At 55.6% G+C, this 27,896-nt stretch overlaps 1 protein-coding gene across 1 annotated transcript in view; it reads right to left on the bottom strand.

Annotated features, from left to right (window-relative positions):
* Positions 1-27,896, bottom strand: part of LOC127036922 (immunoglobulin superfamily member 1-like) — a 133,252-nt gene that overhangs the window by 102,030 nt on the left and 3,326 nt on the right. The window contains exons 2-4 of the mRNA XM_050928206.1: positions 16,094-16,129; positions 8,574-8,714; positions 7,297-7,587 (exon numbers count right to left, since the gene is read on the bottom strand). Of these exons, the coding sequence (XP_050784163.1) occupies positions 7,297-7,587; positions 8,574-8,714; positions 16,094-16,129 (468 nt within the window). The remainder of the gene's footprint in view (positions 1-7,296; positions 7,588-8,573; positions 8,715-16,093; positions 16,130-27,896) is intronic.

Genomic DNA, 27,896 nt, shown 5'->3' with positions numbered 1-27,896 from the left:
GCTGGTCTAGACAGGATTTGGTCCTGCCATGAGGGCAGGGGACTGGACTCGATGACCTCTCGAGGTCCCTTCCAGTCCTAGAGTCTATGAGTCTATGAACTAACCATCTGTGTATTCTTCTGTGTATTGCTTCTTGTGCTTCTGCAGATGTGGCCTTCAGGGGAAACCCCTACACACTGGCAGAGCACCTCTGCCAGATAAAGAAGCAATCTAGGTGGAGTAAGGAGGACATGTTCCACGAGGTGCTTTAATCCTCAGAGGCAGAAAAAAGAGAACAGAGGGAGTGGAGAGAAATGGAAAGGTGGGACAGAAAGTAGAGTGAGGAGAGCATTCAAAAGGCCCATGAACGAATGATAAAAATCATGGAGGAGCAAACAGAAACACTGGTCTCTCATCATACTTCAGTCAGAACGGACGTGTGCTTGCCCCCCTCTGCAGCCGATACAGAACTATTTTTCATGCCCTCCACAAAGTTCTTCCACACATTCCTTCAAACTCTCCAGAACATCTCAGTATCCCGTTCACTCCATCCCTTCGGACAGCTTCCAAAATGATAGCTGGACTTACAGACAGCTATGACAGCCTCCACTGCCCTGCACTACTACCTCTCTTGCCACCAAGCCTTTTGTGCATGTTAATTGGTGTTTAATAAAAACAAACTTTCTGAAAAAGAACCAATCTTTATTTGTGTCCTTCTGTCACGGAGTCCCCGGGCGATGCTCTGGAACTGCTCCCCACAAAGCCAGCCAGGACTTTGGGGAGCCTCCTCTCCCTTGGAGCAGATTGTCTTTAGGGCAGGAAGCTCACATGTAGCGTTCATCATGTGCCCCTCTGTGTGCTTCGCACAGCGAGTCCACCCAGTTGGGGTCCTTGGGAAGCCACAGGGTTCTGCACCCCCACTTCGCAGTCAGACGTGACTCTCAGCCAGCCAGTAACACAGAGGTTTATTTAGATAACAGGAACACAGTCCAGAACAGGTCTTGCCAGTACAGACAACAAGACTCCCCTTAGTTAGGTCCATCTGGGGCCCCAGGGAGGCCATCGCCCTGCTGAGAGGCCTGAGCCCCCAGGTCAGATTGGCAGAGACCCTGCAGGTGTTTTACCTTCATATGCAGCCTGGGGCGTGGGGCACTGGCAGGTTTAAACTAGTGTCAATGGTGGTTTCTCTGTAACTTGAAGTTTCTAACCCATGATTTGAGGGCGTCAGTGACTCAGCCGGAGGCCGCTACAGAAGTGGGTGGGTGAGGCTCTGTGGCCTGCGAAGTGCAGCAGCTCAGACCAGATGATCACGATGGACCCTTCTGGCCTTAAGGTCTGTGAGTCTGAGTCTGTCACATGCTGGGGGCCAGCGCCCCTTGGCTGCGGGGGGGCTCTCACTGCAGGGAGCCACCCTGGCTCACGTTGATCGCGGCGTACACACTGGGCTGGACAGGGTCAGGAGCAGGGGCCAGGCCCCCCTGCTTGGCCTGCAGCGCCTGGTGGTTCAGCTCAGCGTAGGTGAGTCCGTAGGAGTCGGGCTCCTGGGGCTGAGAGGGGAGAGAGTCACTGGGGTGTGTGTGTGTGTCTGTGTGTGTGCACCCCACACACACACCACTACCACACACACACACGTTCACAAAGAGCTGGGCTCATCCCCTCCAGCAGGGAGTGACAGGGACACACACACGCACATACACACACATACACCCTGGCGATCCCAGCTGGCGATCCCATAAGCCGCTCCCAGCAACCTGACCCCCACCCCAAAATACTGAGTGTGCCAGATAAGGTGAGTGGGGCCCATGTGGGTCAAGGTTGGGGGTCAGGGCCTGCAGGCAGTCAGGGACACTTACCAGGGTCTGTGTCTCTTTCCCTTCGTCAATGGAGGAGTCTGCGGAACAGAGACACCCGCTGAGCTGCACTCCCGGCCGGCCCAGAGCAGAACTCCACACCCCGCTCTGACCCCTCCATCCAGCCTGGGGGCTCAGAGCCCGGCACAGCCACCCCTCCCCCGCCCCATAGCGTGGGCCATGGTCATTAGCCCCATGATACAGAGAGGAAAACTGAGGCACAGAGATGGTAGCAGAGTCTAGGGGGTTATGGCGGGGCAGCGGGGCTGGGAGGCAGGATGCCTGGGTTCTCTCTCTGGCTCTGGGAGGGGAGTGGGATCTAGTGGTTAGAGCAGGGAGCTGGCAGCCAGGAGTGGTTGGGGATTCCCCACAGGTTACTATTTGGGAAGGTCTGATGGAGAAATGAAGGGGAGACACACAAACCCCCAGGCATGGTGAGGGGGAGAATGGGAAGCACAGAGAGGGAGACACTGAACTAGTGGGGGAGGGGAGGGTGACCCCAGGGAGTTGGTGGGGAGGGAGGCAAGAAGATCAGCTGACACCAACCACCTCTGGGACCTTCTCCTTAGTCCCGCTCAGCAGCAGCTGTAAATCAGGCCCCGCCCTGTATGGGTGGGGCCCCTACAAGCCCTACCCCTCCTCAAGGGGTCCAGCCCCACCCTGGTACCCCTTTGGGTGTGTTACTCACAGATGGGGTCTTGCTGAGCCGGGGCCTTCAACACCGCCAAAGGGATGGTCCTAACAGAGAGAAAATCCCCTTGTAAATGTCATATCCCCCCATCCGCAGGGAGATTCCCCAACACACCCAGAGAGCCCCTCATCCTTCCTCACACGAACCCTGTTCCCTAACCCCCCCCACCACCACAACCACTAGACCCCACTTTCTTGCCAGAGCTGGGGACAGTTCCCAGGCAGAGGCGACACGTGGTGGGGGGGCATGCAGGGTCACATGACACACACACACCCCTGATTGCTCGGTCCCATGGTGCAGCTGGGCCCCCTCCCTGCAGAGCAGCTGAGCTGGGGAGCTGAGCCGGACAGGGAGAGGCAGAGGCAGGAGTGGAGGAACAGCTGGGAGCTGCATGGGGGGGCAGGGCTGGCTCTACAGTTTTCCCTGCCCCAAGCAGCGGGCCGAATTACCACCGCGGGCGGCGGGGGCAGACCCTGTGCCCTTAGGGCTGCAGGCGCGTTTCCGCAGCCGCAGCAATTCGGTGACAGCTTCTGTGTTTAGCTGAAGCTGCCCCAGACAGCTGAACATGGAAGCTGCCGCCGAATTGCTGCCAGCGCGGGAACGTGCCTGCCGCCCTAAGGGCACACAGACTGTCCCCGCTGCCTGCGGCAGCAATTTGGCGCGCTGCTTGGGGTCAAAACAACAGGGTCTGCCGCCCCTTGCAGATTGCCACCCCAAGCACCAGCTTGGAATGCTGGTGCCTGGAGTCGGCCCTGATGGCGGGGGCATCACTGCTTTCCAGGGGGGCGGGGGGGGGGCAGGTGTGGTGTGACTCCAGCTGTTCTGGGGTTGTGCCCCTCCCCAGTCAGCAGGCCCAGAGCATCTCTGAGGAGTCCTGGCCCCCAACCCCACTCCCTCCCCCCAGAGCCGGGGACAGACCCAGGAGCCCTGTGACCCAGGCAGGTCCATCAGGAGGGGGAGGATCCAGGTTCCTACCTGCTCGGTCTCGGTGCGGCTCCTTTTCCTGCAGAGGGACACAAACCAGAATCCCCCATGAGCCGATCGGGATCCCCCGGTACCCTGGCACCCGGCCACTCACCCCCCAGGGCAGCAGGGATGGGGAAGCCTGGGGGGTCCCCTCTGCTGCTGGTGCTGACTGGATCCCTGCTGGGGTGGGATGGACCAGCAGGGGGCAGCGCAACAGCATGCACCGGGGGAGGGGCAGATTAACTGGGGGGGGGGCTTTTCCTGTCCCCAATCCTCCCTCATTAGTGACTCATTATAATGAACCCGATTCATAGGTCGGCTCCCCTGGCTGGCATCCCTGGCACCTGGTAGGCACGGTGCCCACAGCTCGTTATACAGGGACCCCTCGCCCAGTGCTGAGACACAGCACCTCTGGGATGGGACAGCAGAACCCTCTGCTGACCCCCCCCCCACCCACCCTAGGCTTTCCCGGCCCAGTCCCCCATCCCAGCCGTGATCCCATCCAGCCCTGCCTAGCGGCAGGTTTAACCCTTCCCTCGCTGGGCCGGGCACTCACTGGCTCGGGTTTTTCTGAAGCACACAAAGGACACGAGGAGGAGGAGAAGCAGGAGGAGGCCGACGGCTGCTGCACTCACCCCGGCAATGGTGAGGCTGGTCAGACCCAGAGATGCCGGCGGTTCCGATCTGCCTGGGAAACAGCAGCAGCCGTGAGTGCCGGGGGCGGCTGGTCTGTTCCCCGCCAGCCCCTTCCACCCCAGGAAGCGCCCAAGGGGCTGGGACACCTCAGGGAGCAGGAAGCCGAAAATTCTATGGAGGGGATGTTGGGGGGCCCCAGGGCATCAAGTGAGGTCACAGCCAGCAACATTTGGGGATTTCTAGCACTAAGGGACACTGGGGGAGTCGCTCTCCCCCTCAGCCAGGGCTGGCCCCATTGCCCCAGCATGGTGCTAGGGGGCACTGTCTGATCCAGCCTGGCCGTCATTTCTAAGGCATTTCACCCCCTTCCTCATGGCCACACCGGCTCAGGCCAAGGGGCCCATCTAGCCCGGTATCCAGCATCCCATTCTGGCTGCTCCTGGCTGCTTCACAGCGACCTCCAGGGCACCCCCTGTCACGGAGTCACAGGGTGATGCTCTGGGACTGCTCCCCACCAGGCCAGTCAGGACTTTGGGGAGCCTCCTCTCCCTTGGAGCAGACTTGTTCAGGGCAAGAAGCTCACATGGCTTCACCTCCTGGGTCTCTCCTTGGAGCATTCAGCATCCTCTGCCCCTCCGTGCGCTTCCCACAGCGAGCCCGCCTCAGTGGGGTCCTGGGGAAGCCACAGGGTCCTGCACCCCCACTTTGCAGTCAGACGTGACTCTCAGCCAGCCAGTAACACAGAGGTTTATTCGATGACAGGAACAGGGTCTAAAATGGAGTTTGTAGGTACAGAGAACCGGACCCTTCCGCCGGGTCCATTCTGGGGGGCAGTGAGCCAGACATCTGCGTCTGCACTTCACTCCTCGTCCCCAGCCAGCTCCAGACTAAAAACCCCCTTCAGCCCCTCCTCTCTGCTCAATTCCTTTCCCGGACCAGGAGGTCACCTGATCCCTTTGTCTCCAACACCTTCAGTTGGCACCTTTGCAGAGAAGGGCCCAGGCCATCCGTTGCCAGGAGACAGGGTGTCAGGCATTTAGGTGCACTGGCCCCTTCCTCTGCAGCAATCACCCACCCTTATTCCACCACCTAGATACTTAAGAACTGCAGAGGGGACACTGAGGCACCAATACAGTATTCAGAGCAAACATTAAGAACATTCCCAGTTCATCACACCCGCCTTCCCCCATGGCCACTGATAGGCCCAGTTGCCCCCAGATGAAGCCTCCAGCTGCCCCATTAGCAGCGGGTTCATGTCTAAGCAGCAGGCTTCTCTCCCCTCCCAAATCCATCGGTAGGGGCGACATACTGTGTGACAAAGTGGGGGATTTTCTTGTTTTTTCCTTGTTTTTCCAATGGTTTGCATGCAGAGGGGGTGGGACTCAGTTTCCCTGGGTGTTACTGGTTTAACGAGGTGAGGGGAGAGGGAGTTTGTTGGTACAGAGGACCAGCGAGGGAACTGGGATCCCAGCCAAAGGCCAGGAGGACGGATACGTCAGCGACTGGTGACCTGGCGACCCAGAGGCCCAGCTCAGGAGTCATAGCGGGTTCAGATCAGTGGGAGGACAATGGGCAGAGAGGATCCCGGTGACCTGACCAGCCGGTTCCAGCCAGAGGGGCCAGAGGACAGAAGAGGGGAGAGGAGGCCCAGGTGACCCTGTTTACCTGGAGAGAAGACAATGGACAGAGACAAGGCTTGGGGCAGGGGAATTTGGAGGCCCAGCTGGAAAGCAGGGGGCTCGGGGTTGGAGAGGGGGAGCAGGCAGAGCCCACCTGGATGCAGGGGGCTGGGATGTGCTGGGCTGGGGGAGGCCAGGCCTGAGGCCCTGAGAGTTTCCTGTGCTATGTTCAGACACTCAATAAACCCTCCTGTTTTACGCTGGCTGAGAGTCGCTCTGGGCTAGAGATCAGGGGGGCATTATTCCCTCTGGGAATGGAGGCCCCGAGGGTCCGGAGCGAGTGGATGGACTCCCTGAGGGGGCCCACAGCGAGACAGACGTGCTAAGGCTCAGAGAGGTGCGACTCCAAGAGGTGGAGAGGCCTGACCCCGAGAGTGGACCCCCGAAAAGGGCTGTCGCACTGAAGGGGAGTCCCCTCACGGACAGCATGGGGCCAAGAGTGGGCTTGACCTGTGAGTCCATGACACACTGCCCCTGTGAACAGCCTCCATCCCTCCCCCTGGGCAACCACTGGGGAGAAGCTGCCCCATAATCTGTGACTCAATCGGTTGCCCCCAGCTCCACTACCTGGCCATGCGCTGCCTGGGTGGGTGGGAGCCGGCACCGCTCCAGGCTGGGCCGAGTCGGTTCTCCCTGCGGGAACAGAACCAGCGTCTGTCGGGGCAGAGGGAGGGGCTGAAGCACTGATTCAGAGATCATCCCGGCTGCCAGGCGAGCAGGATGGGAGAAGCCCCAGCACCCCGACCCTGGTCCCTCCCAGAAGCACAGGGGGTGGGCATGGGAAGCCTTAGCACCGGACCAGGAAGAGCTCTTGCTACCTGCTGTGGCCTCAAGGCTGAGGGACTCTTATGCCCCGCTGCACCCCGAGGCACGGGGACGGAGGTTCCCTAGTCTTGGGGTCACTGTGGGGGAGGGGCAGAAAGTAGCAAATGGGTTGCGGGGCTACAGTGGGGGGATGGAATGGGGCTGGGCCGTGGGTGGAATGGAGCGGGGGCCTGGGAAGGGGCAGAAAGTAGCAGGGCCACAGGCCGAGGAGGCAGAACAGGAGAGAGACGTAGGTGGAAGAGGGGGAGGGATCCCCCTTGCTCTGGTCCAGGGCCCTAAGAAACCTTAATCCATCTCAGCCCCTGACTCAGCATCATCGTTACTGTCAGTCCGGGGAGGGGGGTTTGTGGCTGGGGCCGGTGCCAGCTCGGAAGCCCCTGGGCCCTGACTCCTCTGTGTGTTCCCAGTGTGGGGGCAGCTGGGGGAGCATCCCCTGGGAAAGGCCCCTGCTCTGCAGCTCCCCTTGGGGGCAGAGATCTCTCCTCCCTCAGCCCTGAAACCCCAGGAGCTGCTGCTCCCCCCAGCTGGGGAACCCCCCAGTGACACTGTCGGCCCTCCCTGTCCAGGTGAGTTCTAGGACTCTGGGCAGAGCCTGGCTCTGAGCATCCCGTCAGGTGCCAAACTTCTGAGGGTCTGGCTGGGAGTGGGGACACCGAGCTGGGCCCCTCACCTGCTACCACCAGCTGCACGGTGTCACTGGGCTGCGAGAAGACGAAGGGCTCTGACCGGGGCCGGTAGCTGCAGCTGTAATTCCCTCCGTGCTGCCGGCCCACGGTGGGGATGCGGAACTCAGCCGCGGCCCCAGCAGGGTCCATGTGTTGCTGCGGGTTCAGGTCTCCAGCCTTGTGCAGGAAGAACCTCACGTCCCAGCGTGGACCCTGACACTGGATGGTGACATCTGCCCCTGGGGCGGTGACCCCAGAGGGGCTCAGAGAGATGGAGGGTCTGGGTAAGCTGGGATCTGCACACAGGAAACAGGATGTGAGAACCAGACCCAGGCACCCACCCAGCCCCGGCCTCCAGCTGCAAAAGAGAAGAATGAGGTGGGGGTTGATATCAGCTTTCAACTCCCTGAAGGGGGGTTCCAAAGAGGATGGAGCTCGGCTGTTCTCAGTGGGGGCAGATGATAGAACAAGGAGCAGTGGTCTCAAATGTACTATACATTGAGGTTTATAACCTTCAGCTCCACCCATCACCCCATAACTGATGTGTTGCCTGGGAAAGGCCTCCCTACTCTGCAGCTCTCACTGGGGACAGGAGTCCTTAGTCCTGAATCTCCAGCGGCTGCTTCTCCCCCATGGCTGGGGAACCCCTCAGTGACTCCGTCCCTGTTACCCAGCCGAGTGTCCCCTCTGCTGGGCCAAGGGTCCGGCTGGGCCTGGGCCTGGGAGTGAAGATGCCGAGCCAGGCCCCTCACTTCCTACCACCAGCTCCATGGGGTCGCTGGGCTCTGACCAGGTGTCAGGGGGATAATAGCAGGTGTAGCTGCCTTCCTCTGCCCGGCTCACTTTGGGGATGGGAAATTTGACCCCAGCCGAGTCCCTGCCCCACGCTGCTGCGTTCCTGGCCCCAGCCTTGTACAGAGCAAACTCCAGAGCCCGGCACTGACCCTGACACTGGACAGTCGTGGCTCCCCCAGGGTGACCCCCGCTGGGTTTGAGGAAGATAGAGGGTTTGGGGGAGCTGAGCTCTGCAGTGGGAGGGAGACAGCGTGTGAGACAGACCACGGCACGGCCACTGCGCCCCGTCTCCAGCGTGGAGCGCCAGCGACGGAGCAGTGACAGGGTCAGTGTCTCCCCTGAGACCCTGGGCACCAAGGCACCACGGGGCCGAGACATCCCCCCTCTACCCAACCTTCACTGGCTGGACTGGACATCCCATCAGCTGGGTACCAGGGCTCTGGCTTGGTGTGGGCTGGGAGCCGAGGTGCCAGGCTGTGTCCTTCACCTGTTACAATGATCTGCACAGGGTCGCTGGGCTCCGAGTAGACAGTTCCTCCTGATCTGTAGATATAACGACAGGTGTAGCTGCCCCCGTGTTCCCGTCTGGCGCTGGTGATGGCAAATTCAGCCTCAGAGCCGGCAGGGTCTGTGTAAGACAGATAGTTCCCATCTCCAGCCTTGTAGAGTTGGAACCTCATGTTCTGGTGCTGATGCCAACATCGGATGGTGATGTTTCCCCCCACAGGGATCATTCCACTGGGGCTGACGGAGATGGAGGGTTTGGGGTAGAACTCCTCTGGATTCACAAACAAACAGGCAGTAAGTGGGGGTGACACAAACCGCTTCCGTCTGATTCAATCCTCTGCCCATCTGTCACTCCAGCGTTTTACCCTCTGCCTGTCCTTGGGGCGCAGCCCGGCCCCGCGGCTCACAGCCAGGGTGAGACACAGCAGGGAGGAAGGAGATTTCCAGTCTCTGATTCCTTCAGTTTTCCAGGGTCAATTCAGCCCTGCCCCTGCAGCAGTCAGGAGTGACTCCAGACTGACCCCCAAAGACCTGAGATCAGAACCCAGCCCTGCCCCCATCACAGTCAGGTGGTGAATTGAGATCTATCCTGCAGGGTGTGATGAAGTAGGGAGTGGGGAGTATTAACCTGGTAATGTTGCATGGAAGTTTTACTTGTTTACTGTCTGCATTGATACTAGACGATGGTGAGATATAAGGATGTGACTTCACTGAGGGATGATACATCAGGGCCAGCAGTAAACTCAGCCCAGGAGGGGGTTGGGGCCAGGTGACACCTTCTGCCGGTGCCGGGGAAACTGGACAAAGGCTGGAGGAGGGGCCAGGGAGTGTGGCTGGGTGAGACAGCTGGAGGGTGTTTCGGTTTGGAGCTGGCTGGGAGGACGACGGGGGGAGGGGCCCAGAACCTGGGTCTGGGTTCCCCACCCCCCAAAATGGACCCGGCTGAGGGGTCCTGTTTTCCGTACCTACAAGCTCTGATTTTAGACTGTGTTCCTGTCATCTAACAAACCTTCTCTTTTACTCTCTGGATGAGACTCACGGTCAATCGCAGGAAGTGGGGGGTGCAGGGCCACACTTCCCCACACTCTGTGACAACTGGTGGCAGCGGTGGGATGTACTGCACCCGGTGGATGGCACTTTGTGACAAAGTGGGGCTGTTCTTCATGTTCCCTCTGAATACTGTGGGGGGGGGCTCAGTTCCTGGCCGACCCTCTGTCACCTGACAACTAATGGCCAGGCCCTTCCCCCTCTGCAAGGGGATGTTAAAGGTGTGGGAGAACAAAGAGATCAGGGGCCTCCTGGCCCGGGAAAGGAACTGAGCAGAGGAGGAGGGGCTGGAGGGGGTTGTTAGTCTGGAGCTGGCTGGGGACAAGGAGTGAAGTGCAGACGTGGGGGTCTGGCTCACTGCCTCCCAGAACGGACCCGGCCAAGGGGTCCGGTTCTCTGTACCTACAAGCTCTGTTTTAGACCATGTTCCTGTCATCTAATAAACCTCTGTGTTACTGGCTGGCTGAGAGTCTCGTCTGACTGCGAAGTGGGGGTGCAGGACTCTGTGGCTTCCCCAGGACCCTGCTGGGGCGGGCTCGCTGTGGGAAGCGCACGGAGGGGCAGAGGATGCTGAATGCTCCAAGGAGAGACCCAGGAGGTGAAGACGTGTGAGCTTCTTGCCCTGAAAACAGTCTGTTCTGAGGGAGAGAAGGCTCCCCAAAGTCCTGGCTGGCTTTGTGGGGAGCAGTTCCAGAGCATCACCCAGGGATTCTATGACACGCTTCTTGCAGTGAGGTACTGGGGAGCAGTAAAATGAAGGGGGATTAATGAGAACCAGGCGTGCTGAAGGCTCAGAGAGGAGCTACGCCTAACCCCTGGGAGTGTGTGACCAGTGAGAAGGACTATTGCAGTAATGGGGTCCCCTTGGGGACTGTGGTGAGCATTTCCAGGGGCAGAGGAGCCTGTGGCTTGACCCCGGGAGAGAGGATGTGACCTGGAGGAGGGCTGGCACAGTAGGGATTCTTCCTGGAAACCGTGGGGAGCTGAGAGCACACAGGCCTGCGAGTCCACAGCAACTTGGGAGCAGAGGGAAGATGTATAGCCATCGCCTTAAGAGGGACCCGGTAGAGCTGTGCCAGCAGAGGGGGCTGTGCATTGGAAAGTTCACCAAAGCACAGCTGATTGCCCAGCTGGAGGAGAAGGACCGCTCAGAGGAGCCAGTTCCTGTCCCTCAGCCTGGCAGATGCAGCGCAGGCACCGGTGTCTGCCCCGGCTGGAAGGGGTCAGACTGCTGCTGAGGGCATCCCAAGGCCCCTCCTACCTATGGCTAGGGGAGGGGCTAGAAGGAGCCCGGCGAACACTGGGGGCACCGTGATTCCCGTGGCCAGCAGGGGATCCTCACGGCAGAGCTCCCCATCACTGGAGTGGAGGCAGCTGGAATGGGAGAGGGAGAGAAAACTGAAAGAGCTGGAGGATCGGGAGAAACAGCAGCAGCATGAACTGAAGTTGGCAAGGCTGAGAGTCCCCTGCTGCGGTGAGTGAGGGGGGACCCAGGACTGCATGGAGCTTTGATAGGCGCATCCTGTCTGAGTGTAAGAACGGGGAGGACACAGATGAATTCCTAATGGCCTTTGAGACGGCCTGCAAGCTGCACAGGGTTGACCCTGCAGACAGATTCTGGCTTCTCACCCCCTTACTGGACCCCAAAGCCGTGGGGTGTACAGCTGAATGGAAGGGGTGGAGGCAGGAGACTATGAACTGTACAAAAAGGCCCTGCTAGGCAAGTTTGGGATGACTCCTGAGGCATATCGGAAAAAGTTCCGGAGTCAGCGTAAAACCCCTGAGGACACATATCTGGAATGGATCCTCTGAATGGGGAGATATGTCCACAAGTGGGCAGATGGGGCCAGACTAAGGAGGACACGGTTAAACTGATTGTACTGGAGCACCTTTATGAACAGTGCCCATCCGACCTGAGGATATGGTTGGGGGACAAAAAGCCAGAGGACCTGCAGAGCGCAGGGCAGCTGGCTGATGAGTTTGTGGACAGCCGGTCAGGGGGTGGAACGGAGGAGTCCCAAAAGAATACGCCCACCACAGTGCAGAGAGAGAGTCACCCTGGGACACCCCCCCCAAAGGGGTAATGTAGAGAACTCCCTCCCAAGGGGAATATCCAGTATCAGGACCAACCACCCCGCTCAAAGGAACCAACACAATATGACTTGTTATTACTGTGGACAGGGAGGCCACATACGGACGCAGTGCCCCAAGCTCAAGGACAGACTGAGCAAACCGAACCCTCACAGAATTAACTGGGTAGGGACTCAGCTGGAGGAGCAGCAGGCTTCCCAGGCGGAGGGCTGGCAGCTTACCGACTGCTCAGGAGGAAGGAGTTTCCCAGACTAACTCCCCTGGAGGTCTGGATGCTCTGGACGTAAGGTTCTCAGTTTACAGTGTGGGCGCAGGGCTGTCTCTGCGGAGCAAGGGCCTTGTCCCCTGGAGGTGGATGGGAGGAAGGTCAATGGATACTGGGACATGGGTGCTGAGATGACGCTGGCCCGGCCCAAGGTGGTGGCCGATACCTACCTGACCCTAATGGGGGTGGGCACCATTCAAGGTGCCCATGGAGAGGGTACATCTGAAATGGGGGGCCAAGAAGGGCCCCAAGGACATGGGAGCGCACCATCATTTGACCACTGAGGTGTTGATGGGTTGACCTAGAGGATTGGCCAAGCAACCCCCAGAAAGCCCTAGTCATGACCCATAGCCAGAGCAGGTGAGGGGCACTACGCCCTGACCTCAGAGAGGGTACCTCACCAGAGGCACAGGACCCTACCCTGGTGGGGAGGGAACGCGCAGGGACACGACTCAGAGAGGCTGCAGCTTCAGACCCAGCTGGTGAGAGGGAGCAGGTCCCCATCCCTGTCCCAGCTGCTGAGTCCCAGGCCGAGTTGCAGACAGATCCCTCCTTGCAGACGGGACCTGGCCAACCTCAGTGCGGTACAGACCAGGGGGAGAGGCTGCCAGGAGAGGTTCCTGTGGGAGAAGGGGTTCCTGTACCGAGAATGGGCTCCCCCAGGGGAAGTGGAGTTGTGGGGGATCCAGAGGAAGCTGGTGGTTCCCCAGAAGTTTCGCCACAAGCTGCTGTACCTGGCCCATGACATCCCTCTCGCAGGGCACCAGGGGATCCGGCGCACCAGGCAGAGGCTGCTACAGAACTTTTACTGGCCTGGAGTCTTTGGTACTGTCCGACAGTACTGCAGATCCTGTGTCCCCTGTCAGAGGGTGGGGAAGGCCCGGGACAAGGGGAAAGCGGCTTTTAAGACCTTTGTGCACCATAGAGAAGCCTTTTCAGAAGGTGGCTGTGGACATAATAGGGCATCTCAGCAAGACGACCCAGTCGGGGAAAAAATACATTTTGGTGGTGGTAGATTTCGCCACTCGCTACCCCGAAGCAGTGCCCTTAGCTTCCATTGAAGCAGACACTGTGGCGGATGCACTGCTGACCATTTTCAGCCAAGTAGGGTTCCCCAAGGAAGTCTTGACAGACCAAGGATCCAACTTCATGTCGGCCCTGCTCCAGTGCTTGTGGGAGAAGTGTGGGGTCTGGCACACCTGGGCCTCAGCGTATCACCCCCAGTCCAAGGGGCTGGGGAGAGATTCAACAGAACACTAAAGATGATGCTAAAAACATTTATGAACCAGCAGCCCCAGGACTGGGACAAGTACTTACCTCACCTGCTGTTTGCGTACAAGGAAGTGCCCCAGGAGTCTACAGGGTTTTTGCCTTTTGAACCGTTATATGGAAGGCGGGTAAGGGGGCCCCCTGGACCTGATAAGAGCTGAATGGGAGGGGAAGGCCACTCCCGATGGAGAATCAGTGGTGGAGTATGTCCTGACCTTCTGAGAAAGTCTTGCTGAGCAAATCCACCTGGCCAGGGAGAATCTGGCCCAAGCCCAGAGGAAGCAGAAGGTCTGGTATGACCGCACGGCACACGCCCACGCCTATGCCACTGGGGATCAGGTGATGGTTCTCATCCCCATGAGAAAAAACAAACTCCAGGCCACCTGGGAAGGTTCCTTCAAGGTTGTCAAGCAACTAAATGAGGTAAACTATGTGGTGGAGCATTCGAACCGGGCGCATCACCACCAGGTGTACCATGTCAATGTGATGAAGCCATATTATGACAGGAGGAATGTGGTGTTAGCTGTGTGTGGACATTGGGAGGGGCAGGGAGATGACCCTTTAGAAGATCTATTCTCTGAGACAGGAGCTGACTCCTCCCTGGAATCCTCCCCTCTCTGATCAGCTGACCCCTGCCCAGCATGCTGAGATCAGAGGGGTGCTGCATTTGTACAACAGCTGTTTTCCAACCAGCCTGGACTCACTAATCTGACTATCCACTGGATGGAAACAGGATCACATCCTCCTATAAGATGCTTCCCCTTCCAAGTCACAGGGAAAACTGTTTAGGACCTGGAAAGAGAGGTCAGGGACATGCTGGCTCTGGGGGTGATCCAGCTGTCTTCTAGCCCTTGGGCCTCACCAGTGGTGCTGGTCCCCCAAAAGGACGGGTCAATCCGGCTCTGTGTGGACTATCGGAAGTTTAATGCCATCACTGTGTCTGATGGCTACCCCATGCCCAGGCCTTACAAGCTCCTAGACAAGCTGGGAGGCACTCGGTACCTCACCACCATGGATCTTACAAGGGCTACTGGCAAGTGCTGCTGGATGCAGATCCCAGGCTGAAATTGGCCTTTATCATCCCTCTGGGGCTGTATGAGTTCCTGGCCCTGCCTTTCTGCCTCAAGGGAGCGCCAGCCACCTTCCAGCGCCTGGTGGATCAGCTACTGAGGGGGATGGAGAGTTTAGCCATGGCATATATTGACAACATCTGTGTCTTTAGCCAGACCTGGGAGGACCATGTGTCCCAGATTAGACAAGTGCTGGACTGACTCCATAAAAGCTGAGAAGTGCAAGGTGGGGATGGCCAAAGTATTTTACCTGGGCCACTGGGTGGGGAGCGGCTGCCTAAAGCCAGAACCAGCCAATGTGGAGGCGATCAGAGACTGGCCCACTCCGCAAACCAAAAAGCAGGTCCAGGCCTTTAATGGGATGGCAGGGTATTACCGAAGATTTGTGCTTCACTTTAGTGCCATAGCTGCCCCCATCACTGAGCTGTGCACGAAGGGGAAGCCAGAGAAGGTGGTCTGGGCCGAGCAGTGCCAGGAGGCTCTCTGTGCGCTGAAGGAAGCTCTGGTCAGTGGCCCAGTTCTGGTAAACCCCGACTTCATGGTGTTCATCAACACCTTAGACACGGGACTGGGGGCGGTGTTAATGCAGGATGATGAAAAAGGGGAGAGACGCCCCATTGTCTACCTGAGCAAGAAGTTGCTACCCCGGGAGCAGAACTACGCGGCCATCGAGAAGGAATGTCAGGCCATGGTGTGGGCCCTTAAGAAGCTAGAGCCATATCTCTTTGGGCGACACTTCACCGTGTACACTGACCACTCTCCCCTGACCTGGCTGCACCAGATGAAAGGAGCCAACGCCAAGCTCCTGAGGTGGAGCCTGCTCCTGCAGGACTATGACATGGACGTGGTCCATGTGAAGGGAAGTGCCAATGCGATAGGTGATGTGTTGTCCCAGAGAGGGGGGCCTGAACTTCCCCAGGTCACTGGTCAGAGTGACCCCGCTCAGTTCAGTCTCGAAGGGGGGAGAGATGTGACTGAGCAGGGAGTGGGAAGTATTAATCTGGGAATGTTGTGTGGGAGTTTTACTAGTTTACTGTCTTCTGCTAACAAGGGGCATGCCACCGTTTCCCTGGGGTACTGCACCAATACTAAATGGTGATGGGAAACAGGGTGTGACTTCACTGAGGGATGATACCTCAGAGCCAGCAGTAACCTGAGCCCAGAGGGGGTTGGAGCCAGGTGACACCTTCTACCCAGGAAACTGGACAAAGGCTGGAGGAGGGGCCAGGTGTGTGGCGGGGTGAGACGGCTGGAAGGGGTTTCAGTTTGGAGCTGGCTGGGGAGAAGGGGGAGGCCCAGAACCTGGGTCTGGGCTCCCCACCCACCAAGATGGACCCGACTGGGGGGCTCTTGTTTTCTGTACCTACAAGCCCTGCTTGGGACTGTGTTCCAGTCATCTAACAAACCTTCTGTTTTACTGGCTGGCTGAGAGTCACCGTTTATCGCAGGAAGTGGGGGGTGCAGGGCCCTGACTCCCCCACACTCCATGACATGAGGTTCCTGGTCTAAATCTGAGTCATTTGATCAAGCGGCTATCAAGACAGGCCCCCCCAAAAAACATGTTTACAAAATCCCCCGGTTGATCCAACAGGTTCCCATCCCGGTAATGATTAGAGTGAGGTCTCAGTTCCCACCCGTGGGGAGAACATGTCTGACAGTTTCATCCCTCTGAGGGATTGGTGCCCCACACCCCCACCCACGTCCTTCATCCTTAAAGCAGAAATTCCCCCAGCTGCCCCATTCCCCACAGATACTCACGTCCTGACACCCCGCTGCACCCAGCCAGCCAGCAGCCTGGAGAGGAGACAGCTTGTTAGAGACCAGATCCCAGAGTGACTAGTCTCAGATCCCCCCATGTACACAAGCCCTGGTCTCACTGCCACCCCACTGGCACACACCCTGGTCTCAGATCCCCACCATGGGCACTCTCTCTGTCTCTCTCTGTTACTCACCGAGGAGGAGGACAGTGAGAGCAGACGCCATGATGGGACAGTGGGGGACCTCTCAGAGTTGCCACCAACACCCCAGTGCCCAGCTGCACTGAGTCTGAGGCCCGAGTGCGAGCGGAATGAGGAACTGCGCCGGGGGCTGCAGCCCCAGGAAGCCCGTGATGTGCTCAGCCCTTTTCTTCCCCATTAGATGGTTTCTCAGCAATCTCCAGCCCAAATTTACCGGTCAGCGCAAAGCCAGCTGCCTGCAACGCCGAGCAAACCACATCCACTCCTGCAGCAACCCAGCCCCTACCCCCACCATCACATTCCAACCCCACATGGAAGCTGCCCAGTCCAGGGACCAGCTGGGAATGGAACAATCTCAGGAGGCATCAAGAGGTGCCCAAGCTCAGGCTGCCCTGACCTTTTCCAACAGGCCCGTCTAGCCTCCCTGGCGCAGCAGCTCAGAGCAAAGGAGGAATGTCTCCCCCCAACCCCCCAAGGAGCGACCCTCTCTCATGGAGCGGGACAGAGATTCCTTCCTGACCCGCCTGGGCCCAGCACTCGCCCTGGAGCATGAGAGTGGAGGGGCCTGCCCAACCTCCCTCTCAGGTACCATCACTGCAGAAATGGGGGGCGGAGAGGGGTTGTGGTTTCTGGTTCCCATGAGTTGGGGAGGGAGGGATAAATGTAGATCCTGAGTCGTTAAAGGAACAGCAGACAAAGCCGTGAAAGGGGAAGTGTGCCCAGAGCCGGCGCTCGCTTCCTGTTTCTGCTACTTCCAGTGGAACTGCTTGAACCTGATGCCTGGCACCTACCCTGTTATATACCCCGGCTCTGGCAGGGGAATATGGTCTAGTGATTGGGGGCAGGGGTGACTGGGAGCCAGGACTCCTGAGTTCTCTCCCTGGCTCTGGTTGTGGGGTCTGCTGGGGTCTGGTGTATAGAGAAAAGGACACAGATTAGACCCAGCCCCCTAGAGGTGAAAGGCCTCGTGTCCCTTCCCCATCCCATCCCGGAGCAGTGGGTCTGCACAGCTCAGGGCCCTGGGCAGAGCTCACAGAGGTTGATGGCTGAGCCAAGTTCCCTCTCCGACCTCAGGATGCTGTGAAAGGGACATGGGGGAAGTGGGAGCCTACAAGTCCCCAGGAAGGGGAGGGGGCAAGAACATGGGGATAGAGCTCAAGAGAAACATCCCCCCCGGCATATGCCCCAGCTCTGGCTCCACAGCTCGTTTGCCCTTTGCACACACACCCCATCATTCACCCATTGCGCCCCTCAGCCCCCCGATCTGCCCCTTGGACTGCGTCCCCTCCCCCATTCACGCTCCCCCAACCCCACCCCCATCCCATGTCTCCTCATGTCCCTGCCTGTTCCCCCTCAGTTCTGTCCCCCCAGCCTGTAGTTCCCTCTCATCCCCCTCATCAGCTCCCCACCCTCCCAATGCTGCCCCATCCCATGTCCCTTCGCCCCCCGTTGTGTCCCTCATGCCCCACGTCCCGTCCCCTGTTCTCCCCACACCCCCTGTCCTCTCACACCCCCGACCAGGGATTTCCCTATACGCCCCCCTGAATTTCCCCAACACCCCCTCCCAGTTTTGTGAACTAGTTACAGGCAGTGTTGCCAATTTAGTGATTGTTTGGAAATTTGATTTGAAATTGAAACAATAATACACACTTTAAAAGCATATAAAGTGTACGATAAAATACGTGTATCTGAAAAAGTATAATAGGTTTGAAAAGTATGAACTTAGACTAGCTTCCTTATACAGCTGCTGTTTTTTATGACAAGGTCAGTGCAGTCATTTCAATGACATTGGCCAACCAAACAATTTCAAATGACAATTTGTAAGCAAAGTCTAAATGAGCTCTCCCTGACAGCTAGTGATGAGCTGGGGGCTGCGGGGAAAGGCTTCAGGACCAGATTGTATTTACATTCACACCTAATCTACCTAAGTATCCAGCAAACAGAGCTGTGTTGCCCAAGTGGTAGATTTTGGCTGGGGTTGGGTCACAAATCATTTGAATGCGGGGGAGGTAAAGACATTTTGTTATTCTTATTGTACGAGTAAAGAACAGTAGAACTGTACTTAGCCTGTGCTGATGGAGGGCATCCAAGAGAGAGGGTGGGGACGGGTGTTTTGATCGGTGGTCTGCCTGAGTCATATCTGGCTTCAAGACGAAGCTTGATAAGTTTATGGAGGGGATGGTATGATGGGATAGCCTAATTTTGGCAATTAATTGATCTTTGATTATTAGCAGATAAATATGCCCAGTGGTCTGTGATGGGATGTTAGACAGGATGGGATCTGAGTTACTACAGAGAATTCTTTCCTGAGTGTCTGGCTGGTGAGTCTTGCCCACATGCTCAGGGTTTAGCTGATCACCATATTTGGGGTCAGGAAGGAATTTTCCTCCAGGGCAGATTGGCAGAGGCCCTGGAGGTTTTTTGCCTTCCTCTGCAGCATGGGGCACAGGTCACTTGCTGGAGGCAGGGGCGGCTCCAGGCACCAGCACGCCAAGTGTGTGCTTGGAGCGGCAAGCCACTGGGGACGCTCTGCCGGTCGCCGCGAGGGCAGCAGGCAGGCTGCCTTTGGCGGCTTGCCTGCGGAGGGTCCGCTGGTCCCATGACTTCGGCGGACCTCCTGCAGGCGGACCTCCCGAAGGCAGCCTGCCTGCCGTGCTTAGGACAGCAAAATGCATAGAGCCGCCCCTGGCTGGAGGATTCTCTGCACCTTGAGGTCTTTAAACCATGATTGAGGACTTCAATAACTCAGACATAGGTTAGGGATTTGTTACAGGAGTGGGTGGGTGAGATTCTGTGGCCTGCAGGTCAGACTAGACAATCATAATGGTCCCTTCTGACCTTAAAGTCTATGAGTCACAAGTACTATTTGACCTGCCCCTCTCCATTGTTTAAAGACAGAGCTGATTAGGCTCCATAGAGAGTCTTTTGTTTTGTTAAGTGGCCACTGCAGCTGAAATCACTGATAATCAGGTCTAAGTGCTTAGACCTGCTGTGGGACAGTATTTCTGTGGAAGAGACGACCCAGCCTGTACTAGCAGTGAGGTTCCCCCACTGAGAGCTGAAATCACTGAGAGCTGGTGGAAACTCAAGAGACCAACTTGCAGAGATCACAGAGGCAGGTGGCAGCAGAAGGTGACCACACAGGGCAATCGGCAACAGAGTGTTGCAGTGAATGGTGGCTCAACAAACAGCAGTGGCCAGAGCGAACAGAGAGCAGCTGGAGGAAAGAGCAAGGTGCCTTCTTGTCCCCCACCTGGGAGGTGAACTCATGTGAAAGCAGCTCTAAACTGTGAGTCTCCACTGACCAAGGACAACACTGGTGAGTGTTAATGAGGCTGTTAAGAATGCTGGAGACACAACACAGTTCATGAGAACAAACATGGCTGTGGCATCCTACTTTCTATTTAAGCAGGAGATACCACACGCTACAAACTGGAGGCCAATGTTAAGTGCATTGTCACTTGTTCATCCTGACGTTGAACACTGGTTCTGAACAAGACCAGCAAATGCTCACTATCTTTCTGCAAGAAACTCAACTGACTGGCTAGACGCATGTCAAGCAGCAGTGAAAGACTCAACAGCTGAAAAAGTGAAGAACTCTCTCACCACATTCAAAACATTTGCATACATGGCTGATGAACGCACCAATGCAAACAGGCATCAAGTATTAAGTCACCGTGTATGTTATCTTGATGTCCGTGGTAGGTCAGTAGATGCATTGCTAGATGTTCAAGTTATAGAAGACACATCGGCTGCATCTGTGACAACCCACATCTTAGAAGAGTTAAAAGCTTGTCAATTGGAACCCAAAGAGATGGTTGCTTGTGCATTTGCTGGAGCTGCAAACTTCTCTGGAAGACATGGTGGAGCACAAGCTTTGCTCAGAGAAAAGTGTAACCCTAACCTCTCCTATACACACTGCAGAGGCCATCTACTCCAACTAGCGCTAGTACGAGCTGCAGACTCTTCAAAAGACATTTAAAAAGCTATAAATTTAATGTCTTCGTTATATTCTTTTTTCAGCAAGAGTCCAAAAAGACTGAATATCTTGGAAAACATAGAACATACATTGGGACTGAAGTTCAAATTAGTCCAACCTGGGAAAACCCTCTGGCTTTCTCATGAGCAATCCTTGGCTGTTGTCTTAAAATTACTCCAGCCGTTATTACTGGCTTTGGAAAGTATCTACCAAGATGGGATGGATCTAAGTAGTGAGACTGGTGGATGACTTTTGCTACTACGTTCAGAGAAGACTATTGCCATTCTCTCTCTTGTAAGTCTACTGTTGAAAACACTTGGGTCATTAAACAAGGCCATCCAGGCATCTGTTACAAGACTAATAGATCTTTGTCCAGCAATAGAAGCTACATTTGGATCAATCTGAGAGCTATCCATTGACAAACTACTGGAAAAAGGAAAGACTTCAAAAGTTGACTAATGAAGATGTCAGGATTCCCTTCCCACTCTGAACTCTGGGGTACAGATGTGGGGACCCGCATAAAAGACCCCCTAAGCTTATTTCTACCAGCTTAGGTTAAAACTTCCCCAAAGCACAAATCCTTTCCTTGTCCTTGGATGGTATCGTTGCCACCACCGAGTGATTTAGGCAAAGATTCAGGAAAAAGACCACTTGGAGTTCCTGTTTCCCCAAAATATTCCCTCAAGCCCCTCAGAAGGAATCTCTCTCCCCAACACTCACACCAGATGGTCATGGCTCCCTCCAGGGCGACCTGCCCACTGGGGAGCAGGGAGATGCTGGATTTGGAGTAGCTGAGCTTTGCAGGCAGGAGGAGACAGGCCGTGAGACACAGACCCCAACACGGTCACTGCGTCCCGTCCCCACAGCCCAGCCCCAGTGATGAGGCCGATACAGGGGCCTACAGGGAGAGTTTCCTGGATGCTTTTTCCCTGAATCCAAGACCAAGATATCTGGGCTAGCGACACAAGAGACACAGGGTCCCCCACCCCTCAGCAGGGCAATGGCACGGATCCATCTGCAAGGAGCCCATGGAGGGGTGGCTGGGGCAGGGCAAGGAGAGGCCGAGGGGACCTACACACCAATTGTGTTTTCTCTCCATCAGCTAGGGAAGGAGATATCAGTTCGGTGGGGAATGATCACAAGTGAATCAGAGTTCACTGGTGTAGCAGGAACTGCTGGGGAGGGTCACACTGGGAACTATTGCTGAGCTGCCTGAACAGTAACTACCATTGGCTGAATTAAACCCACTTCATAGGCAACAATTTACATTCCTGGAGCACCAGGAGCTGGAGTTCGAACGTCCAAGGCACTAGGCCAGAACCCACCACGCCACGGTCCCTTCACGCCTGCTCTGATTGCAGCCTCTGTACGTCCCGAATTTGCAGGGAAATTTCTTAGGCCAGTTCGCTGCAGTTTGAGCTATACAATATGATGGGGGCTAATTTAGCTACAACCAATCAGGAAAAAGATCTTGGAGTCATCATGGACAGTTCTCTGAAGATGTCTACGCAGTGTGCAGAGGCGGTCAAAAAAGCAAACAGGATGTTAGGAATCATTAAAAAGGGGATAGAGAATAAGACTGAGACTATATTATTGCCCTTATATAAATCCATGGTACGTCCACATCTCGAATACTGTGTACAGATGTGGTCTCCTCACCTCAAAAAGATATTCTAGCACTAGAAAAGGTTCAGAAAAGGGCAACTAAAATGATTAGGGGTTTGGAGAGGGTCCCATATGAGGAGAGATTAAAGAGGCTAGGACTCTTCAGCTTGGAAAAGAGGAGACTAAGGGGGGATTTGATAGAGGTCTATAAAATCATGAGTGATGTGGAGAAAGTGGATAAGGAAAAGTTATTTACTTCTTCCCATAATACAAGAACTAGGGGTCACCAAATGAAATTAACGGGCAGCAGGTTTAAAACAAATAAAAGGAAGTTCTTCTTCACGCAGCGCACAGTCAACTTGTGGAACTCCTTACCTGAGGAGGTTGTGAAGGCTAGGACTATAACAGCGTTTAAAAGAGAACTGGATAAATTCATGGTGGGTAAGTCCATTAATGGCTATTAGCCAGGATGGGTAAGGAATGGTGTCCCTAGCTTCTGTTTGTCAGAGGATGGAGGTGGATGGCAGGAGAGAGATCACTTGATCATTGCCTATTAGGTTCACTCCCTCTGGGGCACTTGGCCACTGTCGGTAGACAGATACTGGGCTAGATGGAACTTTGGTCTGACCCAGTACGGCTGTTCTTATGTTCTCTTGCGCTGTCTGTTGGCTGCTCTGAGTAGGGTGACCAGATGCCCCCTATCATAACTCTAGTCCCAGATTTGGACCTTAGCGTCCAAAATATGGGGGTTAGCATGAAAACCTCCAAGCTTAGTTACCAGCTTGGACCTGGTACTTGCTGCCACCACTCAAAAAATTAGAGTGTTTTGGGGCACTCTGGTCCCCCTGAAAAACCTTCCCTGGGGACCCCAAGACCCAAATCCCTTGAGTCTCACAACAAAGGGAAATAATCCTTTTTCCCTTCCCCCCTCCAGGTGCTCCTGGAGAGATCCACAGACACAAGCTCTGTGAATCCAAACAGAGTGACTCCCCCTCTCCGTTCCCAGTCCTGGAAACAAAAGCACTTTCCTCTTCACCCAGAGGGAATGCAAAATCAGGCTAGCAAATCCAACACAGACAGATCTCCCCCTGATTTCTTCCTCCCACCAATTCCCTGGTGAGTACAGACTCAATTTCCCTGAAATTTCCCAGTAAAGAAAACTTTAACAGGTTTTAAAAAGAAAGCTTTATATAAAAAAGAAAGAAAAATACATACAAATGGTCTCTCTGTATTAAGGTGACAAATACAGGGTTAATTACTTAAAAGAAATATGAATAAACAGCCTTATTCAAAAAGAATACAAATCAAAGCACTCCAGCACTTATATTCATGCAAATACCAAAGAAAAGAAACCATATAACTTACTATCTGATCTCTTTGTCCTTACACTTAGAAACAGAATATTAGAAAGCAGAAACTACTTCTCCAAAGCTCAGAGAAAGCAGGCAGACAGAAAACAAAGACTCAGACACAAACTTCCCTCCACCCAGAGTTGAAAAAATCCGGTTTCCTGATTGGTCCTCTGGTCAGGTGCTTCAGGTGAAAGAGACATTAACCCTTAGCTATCTGTTTATGACACCCCCATTTTATAGGGACAGTGCCAGTATTCTGGATTTGTCTTATATACACACCTAAAACCCTCCACTCCCTGTCCCGACTTCTCACCCTTGGTATCTGGTCATTCTAGTTCTGAGTTCCAGCTCAAACCAAGACAGCTAGTCCTTCATGCCATCTCTGTCACTTCTCAACGGGACTTTCTCCCTGCCAGCTCTGTGCCTGGCGTCTTTCTGATGACACAGCTCAGCACCAGGTCTCTTTCCACTGGCTCCTGCTCACTGGGTCCCTTCATTTCTGGTGCCAGTAGTTACCTTGCTGGCTTCTGATGTCTCTCTCCAGGGGCTGGGCAGCCTCCCTCCAAACTCTACCAGCCGTTTCTGCCAGGAGCGCGCCGGGCTGCAGGGAGCTGCTGCCTGATGTCCCATCTGTTTTTTTTTCTCACCCTACTTCAGCTGCCCAGGAATCCTTGGGGTTCTCCCCACCACAGCTGTTTCATGGCTGTTTTCAAGGAATCCTCCCTCCCTAAGCCCTGGATCTCCAGCAGCTGCTCCTTATCCCAGCTGGGAACCCCCCAGTGACTCCATCCCCACTCCCCAGCCAGGTGTCCGCTCTGCTGGGCCCAGGGCAGAGCCTGGCTCTGAGCACCGAGATCCCCTGAGGGTCCGGCTGGTTGTGGGACTGGGTATGGGGATACCAAGCTGGGCCCTAGCCTGCTACCACCAGCTCCACCAGGTTGCTGGGCTCTGACCAGACGGGCGGGTCTGATTTGGTGCTTCATCTGCAGCTGTAACTTCCTGTGTCTCTCTGGCTCATGTTCCGAGTGGGAAACTCAGCCACGTCCCCAGCACGTTCAGGTGCTCAGGGAGATGGAGGGTTTGGGGTAGATGAGCTCTGCAGTGAGAAGGAGACAGGCCGTGAGACAGACCCCGGCACAGTCACTGCGCCCCGTCCTCGCCGCACGGTCCCAGGGACAGGGACCGTGCTAAATCCAGAGCACCCCTCTATACCCATCTATCTACTTAATTCCCCCCCCCCCCCAGCCCAGTGCCCTCCATCCCCGAGCCCCCATGGGCCCATCTAGCCAGTGTCTCCCCCCGGATGAGTACACGGCAGCCACAAGTAGCTGCTGCATCTCTGGGTCCCTGTAGCACTGGTAAGACAGTGACTGGAACACTCTGTACAGTTCTGGTGTCCGTGTTGTAAAAAGGATGATGAAAAATTGGAGGGGGTGCATAAAGAGCCATAAAAATCATCTGAGAGCTCGAGAATATGGCTTAAAGTGAGATATTTCAGGGGCTCAATCTCATTTCGCTGTGGAAGATGACTGAGAGGTGATTTGATGACGGTGGAGTAGGGCCTTCCTGGAGAGAAAATAATGAGTCCCAAAGTGCTTGTTAATCTCGCCGCGAAAGGCAGAACAAGAACCAATGGCTGCCAGCTGAAGCCAGAGACATTCAGATTAGAAGCCAGGCACCAATTTTTAACAGTGAGGGTGATTAAACACTGGAAAACATTATCAATAGAAGCTGTGGATTCTGTTTCCTGATGTCCTCACCCAGCAGTTCCTGCTACACCAGCGAACTCTGATTCACTTGTGATCATTCCCCACTGAACTGATTTCTCCTTCCCCAGCTGATGGAGAGAAAATGCAATTGGCTTCTAGGTCCCCTCGGCCTCTCCTTGCCCTGCCCCAGCCACCTCTCCATGGGCACACTGGGATAGAAATGTACAAGACTAGCTGTGTTTGCATGTGCTCCACATTCCCTGTGCAGCTAAGCAGTGCAGTGGAACAGGGTGTTGATACGCACTGAGATTTCACGGGAATCTCCAGAGAGATCCCTAGGAAACTTTCTGGGAGGTATTCATCAATCCTCTGCCAAAGGTTCCTTGGCAGAGCTGCTTTGTTCCTTCCCTCATTGTAGGAAACTTTCCAGCACTGCTCATCAATCACTTGTGCAGGGACCAAAGCGGCATACAGGCGAGCAGCATAGGGACCGGGTCTGAAGCCACATGTATTCAGGAGATGCACCCTTACATCCTTGCACCCTACATCCTCGCACCCTACACCTCAGGAGTGAGATATTGGCTTCTATAACCCCTGCCTGTGGAAAATGGTGGCAGTATTTACAATCTTGCCCCTACTCATCGGCACTGTTCCCCTTGCAACATCACAGGGCTGGGGGACTCTCACTCCCCGCTGCACCTCGGGGCCGAAGGGTGGGGACAGAGCTTCTCCGGTCTTGGGGCTGCAGTGGGGGGGAGAAAGTAGCGAATGGGTTGTGGGGCTGCAGTGTGGGGACAGAATGGGGTGGGGCCGTGGGTGGAATAGGGGCGGGGCCCCGGGAAGGAGTAGAAAGGGGCGGGGCCGTGGGCGGGGCTGCAGGCCAAGGAGGCGGAACAGGAGAGGGACGCAGGTGGAAGGGGGGGGAGGGATCCCCCTTGCTCTGGCCCAGGGTCCCAGGAAACCTTAATCCACCTCAGCCCGTGACTCAGCATCGATCCTCACTGTCAGTCTGGGGAGGGGGGGTTTGTGGCTGGGGGAGGGGCCAGCTCGGCAGCTCCTGAGCCCTGACTCCTCTGTGCGTCCCCAGTGCGGGGGCAGCTGGGGGAGCATCCCCTGGGAAATGCCCCTGCTCTGCAGCTCCCCCTGGGGCAGGGATCCAGCCCTGAGTCCCCAAGAGCTGCTGCTCCCCGCCGGCTGGGGAACCCCCCAGTGACACTGTCATAAACAGATAGCTAAGGGTTAATGTCTCTTTCACCTGAAGCACCTGACCAGAGGACCAATCAGGAAACCGGATTTTTTCAACTCTGGGTGGAGGGAATTTTGTGTCTGAGGTTTTTGTTTTCTGTCTGCCTGCTTTCTCTGAGCTTTGGAGAAGTAGTTTCTGTTTTCTAATCTTCTGTTTCTAAGTGTAAGGACAAAGAGATCAGATAGTAAGTTATATGGTTTCTTTTCTTTGGTATTTGCATGAATATAAGTGCTGGAGTGCTTTGATTTGTATTCTTTTTGAATAAGACTGTTTATTCAATATTCTTTTAAGCAATTTACCCTGTATTTTGTCACCTTAATACAGAGAGACCATTTGTATGTATTTTTCTTTCTTTTTTATATAAAGCTTTCTTTTAAAACCTGTTGGAGTTTTTCTTTACTTCAGGGAAATTGAGTCTGTACTCACCAGGGAATTGGTGGGAGGAAGAAATCAGGGGGAGATCTGTGTGTGTTGGATTTGCTAGCCTGATTTTGCATTCCCTCTGGGTGAAGAGGAAAGTGCTTTTGTTTCCAGGACTGGGAACGGAGAGGGGGAGTCACTCTGTTTGGATTCACAGAGCTTGTGTCTGTGTATCTCTCCAGGAGCACCTGGAGGGGGGAAGGGAAAAAGGATTATTTCCCTTTGTTGTGAGACTCAAGGGATTTGGGTCTTGGGGTCCCCAGGGAAGGTTTTTCAGGGGGACCAAAGTGCCCCAAAACACTCTAATTTTTTGGGTGGTGGCAGCAAGTACCAGGTCCAAGCTGGTAACTAAGCTTGGAGGTTATCATGCTAACCCTCATATTTTGGACGCTAAGGTCCAAATTTGGGACTAAAGGTTATGACAGACACTGTCTCTGCTCCCTGTCCAGGCCAGTCCTAGGGCTCTGGGCAGAGCCTGGCCCTGAGCATCCCGTCAGGTGCCGAACTTCTGAGGGTGCAGCTGGGAGTGGGGACACCGAGCCAGGCCCCTCACCTGCTACCACCAGCTGCACGGGGTCGCTGGACTGCGAGGAGACGAAGGGATCTGACTGGGGCCGGTAGCTGCAGCTGTAATTCCCTCCATGCTGCCGGCCCACGGTGGGGATGAGGAACTCGGCCCCGGCCCCAGCAGGGTCCATGTGTTGTTGCGGGTTCAGGTCTCCAGCCTTGTGCAGGAAGAACCTCACGTCCCGGCGCTGCCCCTGACACTGGATGGTGATGTCTGCCCCTGGGGCAGTGACCGCAGTGGGGCTGAGAGAGATGGAGGGTCTGGGTAAGCTGGGATCTGCACACAGGAGACAGGCTGTGAGAGCCAGACCCAGGCACCGAGCCAGACCCAGGCACCCACCCAGCCCCGGCCTCCAGCTACAGAGGAGAAGACTGAGGGGGGATTTGATAGCAGCCTTCAACTACCTGAAGGGGGTTTCCAAAGAGGATGGAGCTCGGCTGCTCTCAGTGGTGGCAGATGACAGAACAAGGAGCAATGGTCTCAAGTTGCAGTGGGGAAGATCCGGGTTGGATATTAGGAAACACTATTTCACTAGGAGGGTGGTGAAGCACTGGACTGGGTTCCCTACGGAGGAGATGGAATCTCCATCCTTAGAGGTTTTTAAGGCCCAGCTTGACAAAGCCCTGGCTGAGATGATTTAGTTGGGGTTGGTCCTGCTTTGAGCAGGGAGCTGGACTAGAACCTCCTGAGGTCTCTTCCAAACCTCATCTTCTATGATTCCCTG

Source organism: Gopherus flavomarginatus, chromosome 18 (assembly GCF_025201925.1).
Source record: "Gopherus flavomarginatus isolate rGopFla2 chromosome 18, rGopFla2.mat.asm, whole genome shotgun sequence".
Classification (NCBI taxonomy): domain Eukaryota; kingdom Metazoa; phylum Chordata; order Testudines; family Testudinidae; genus Gopherus; species Gopherus flavomarginatus.
This window is presented reverse-complemented; position numbering and strand designations above follow the sequence as displayed.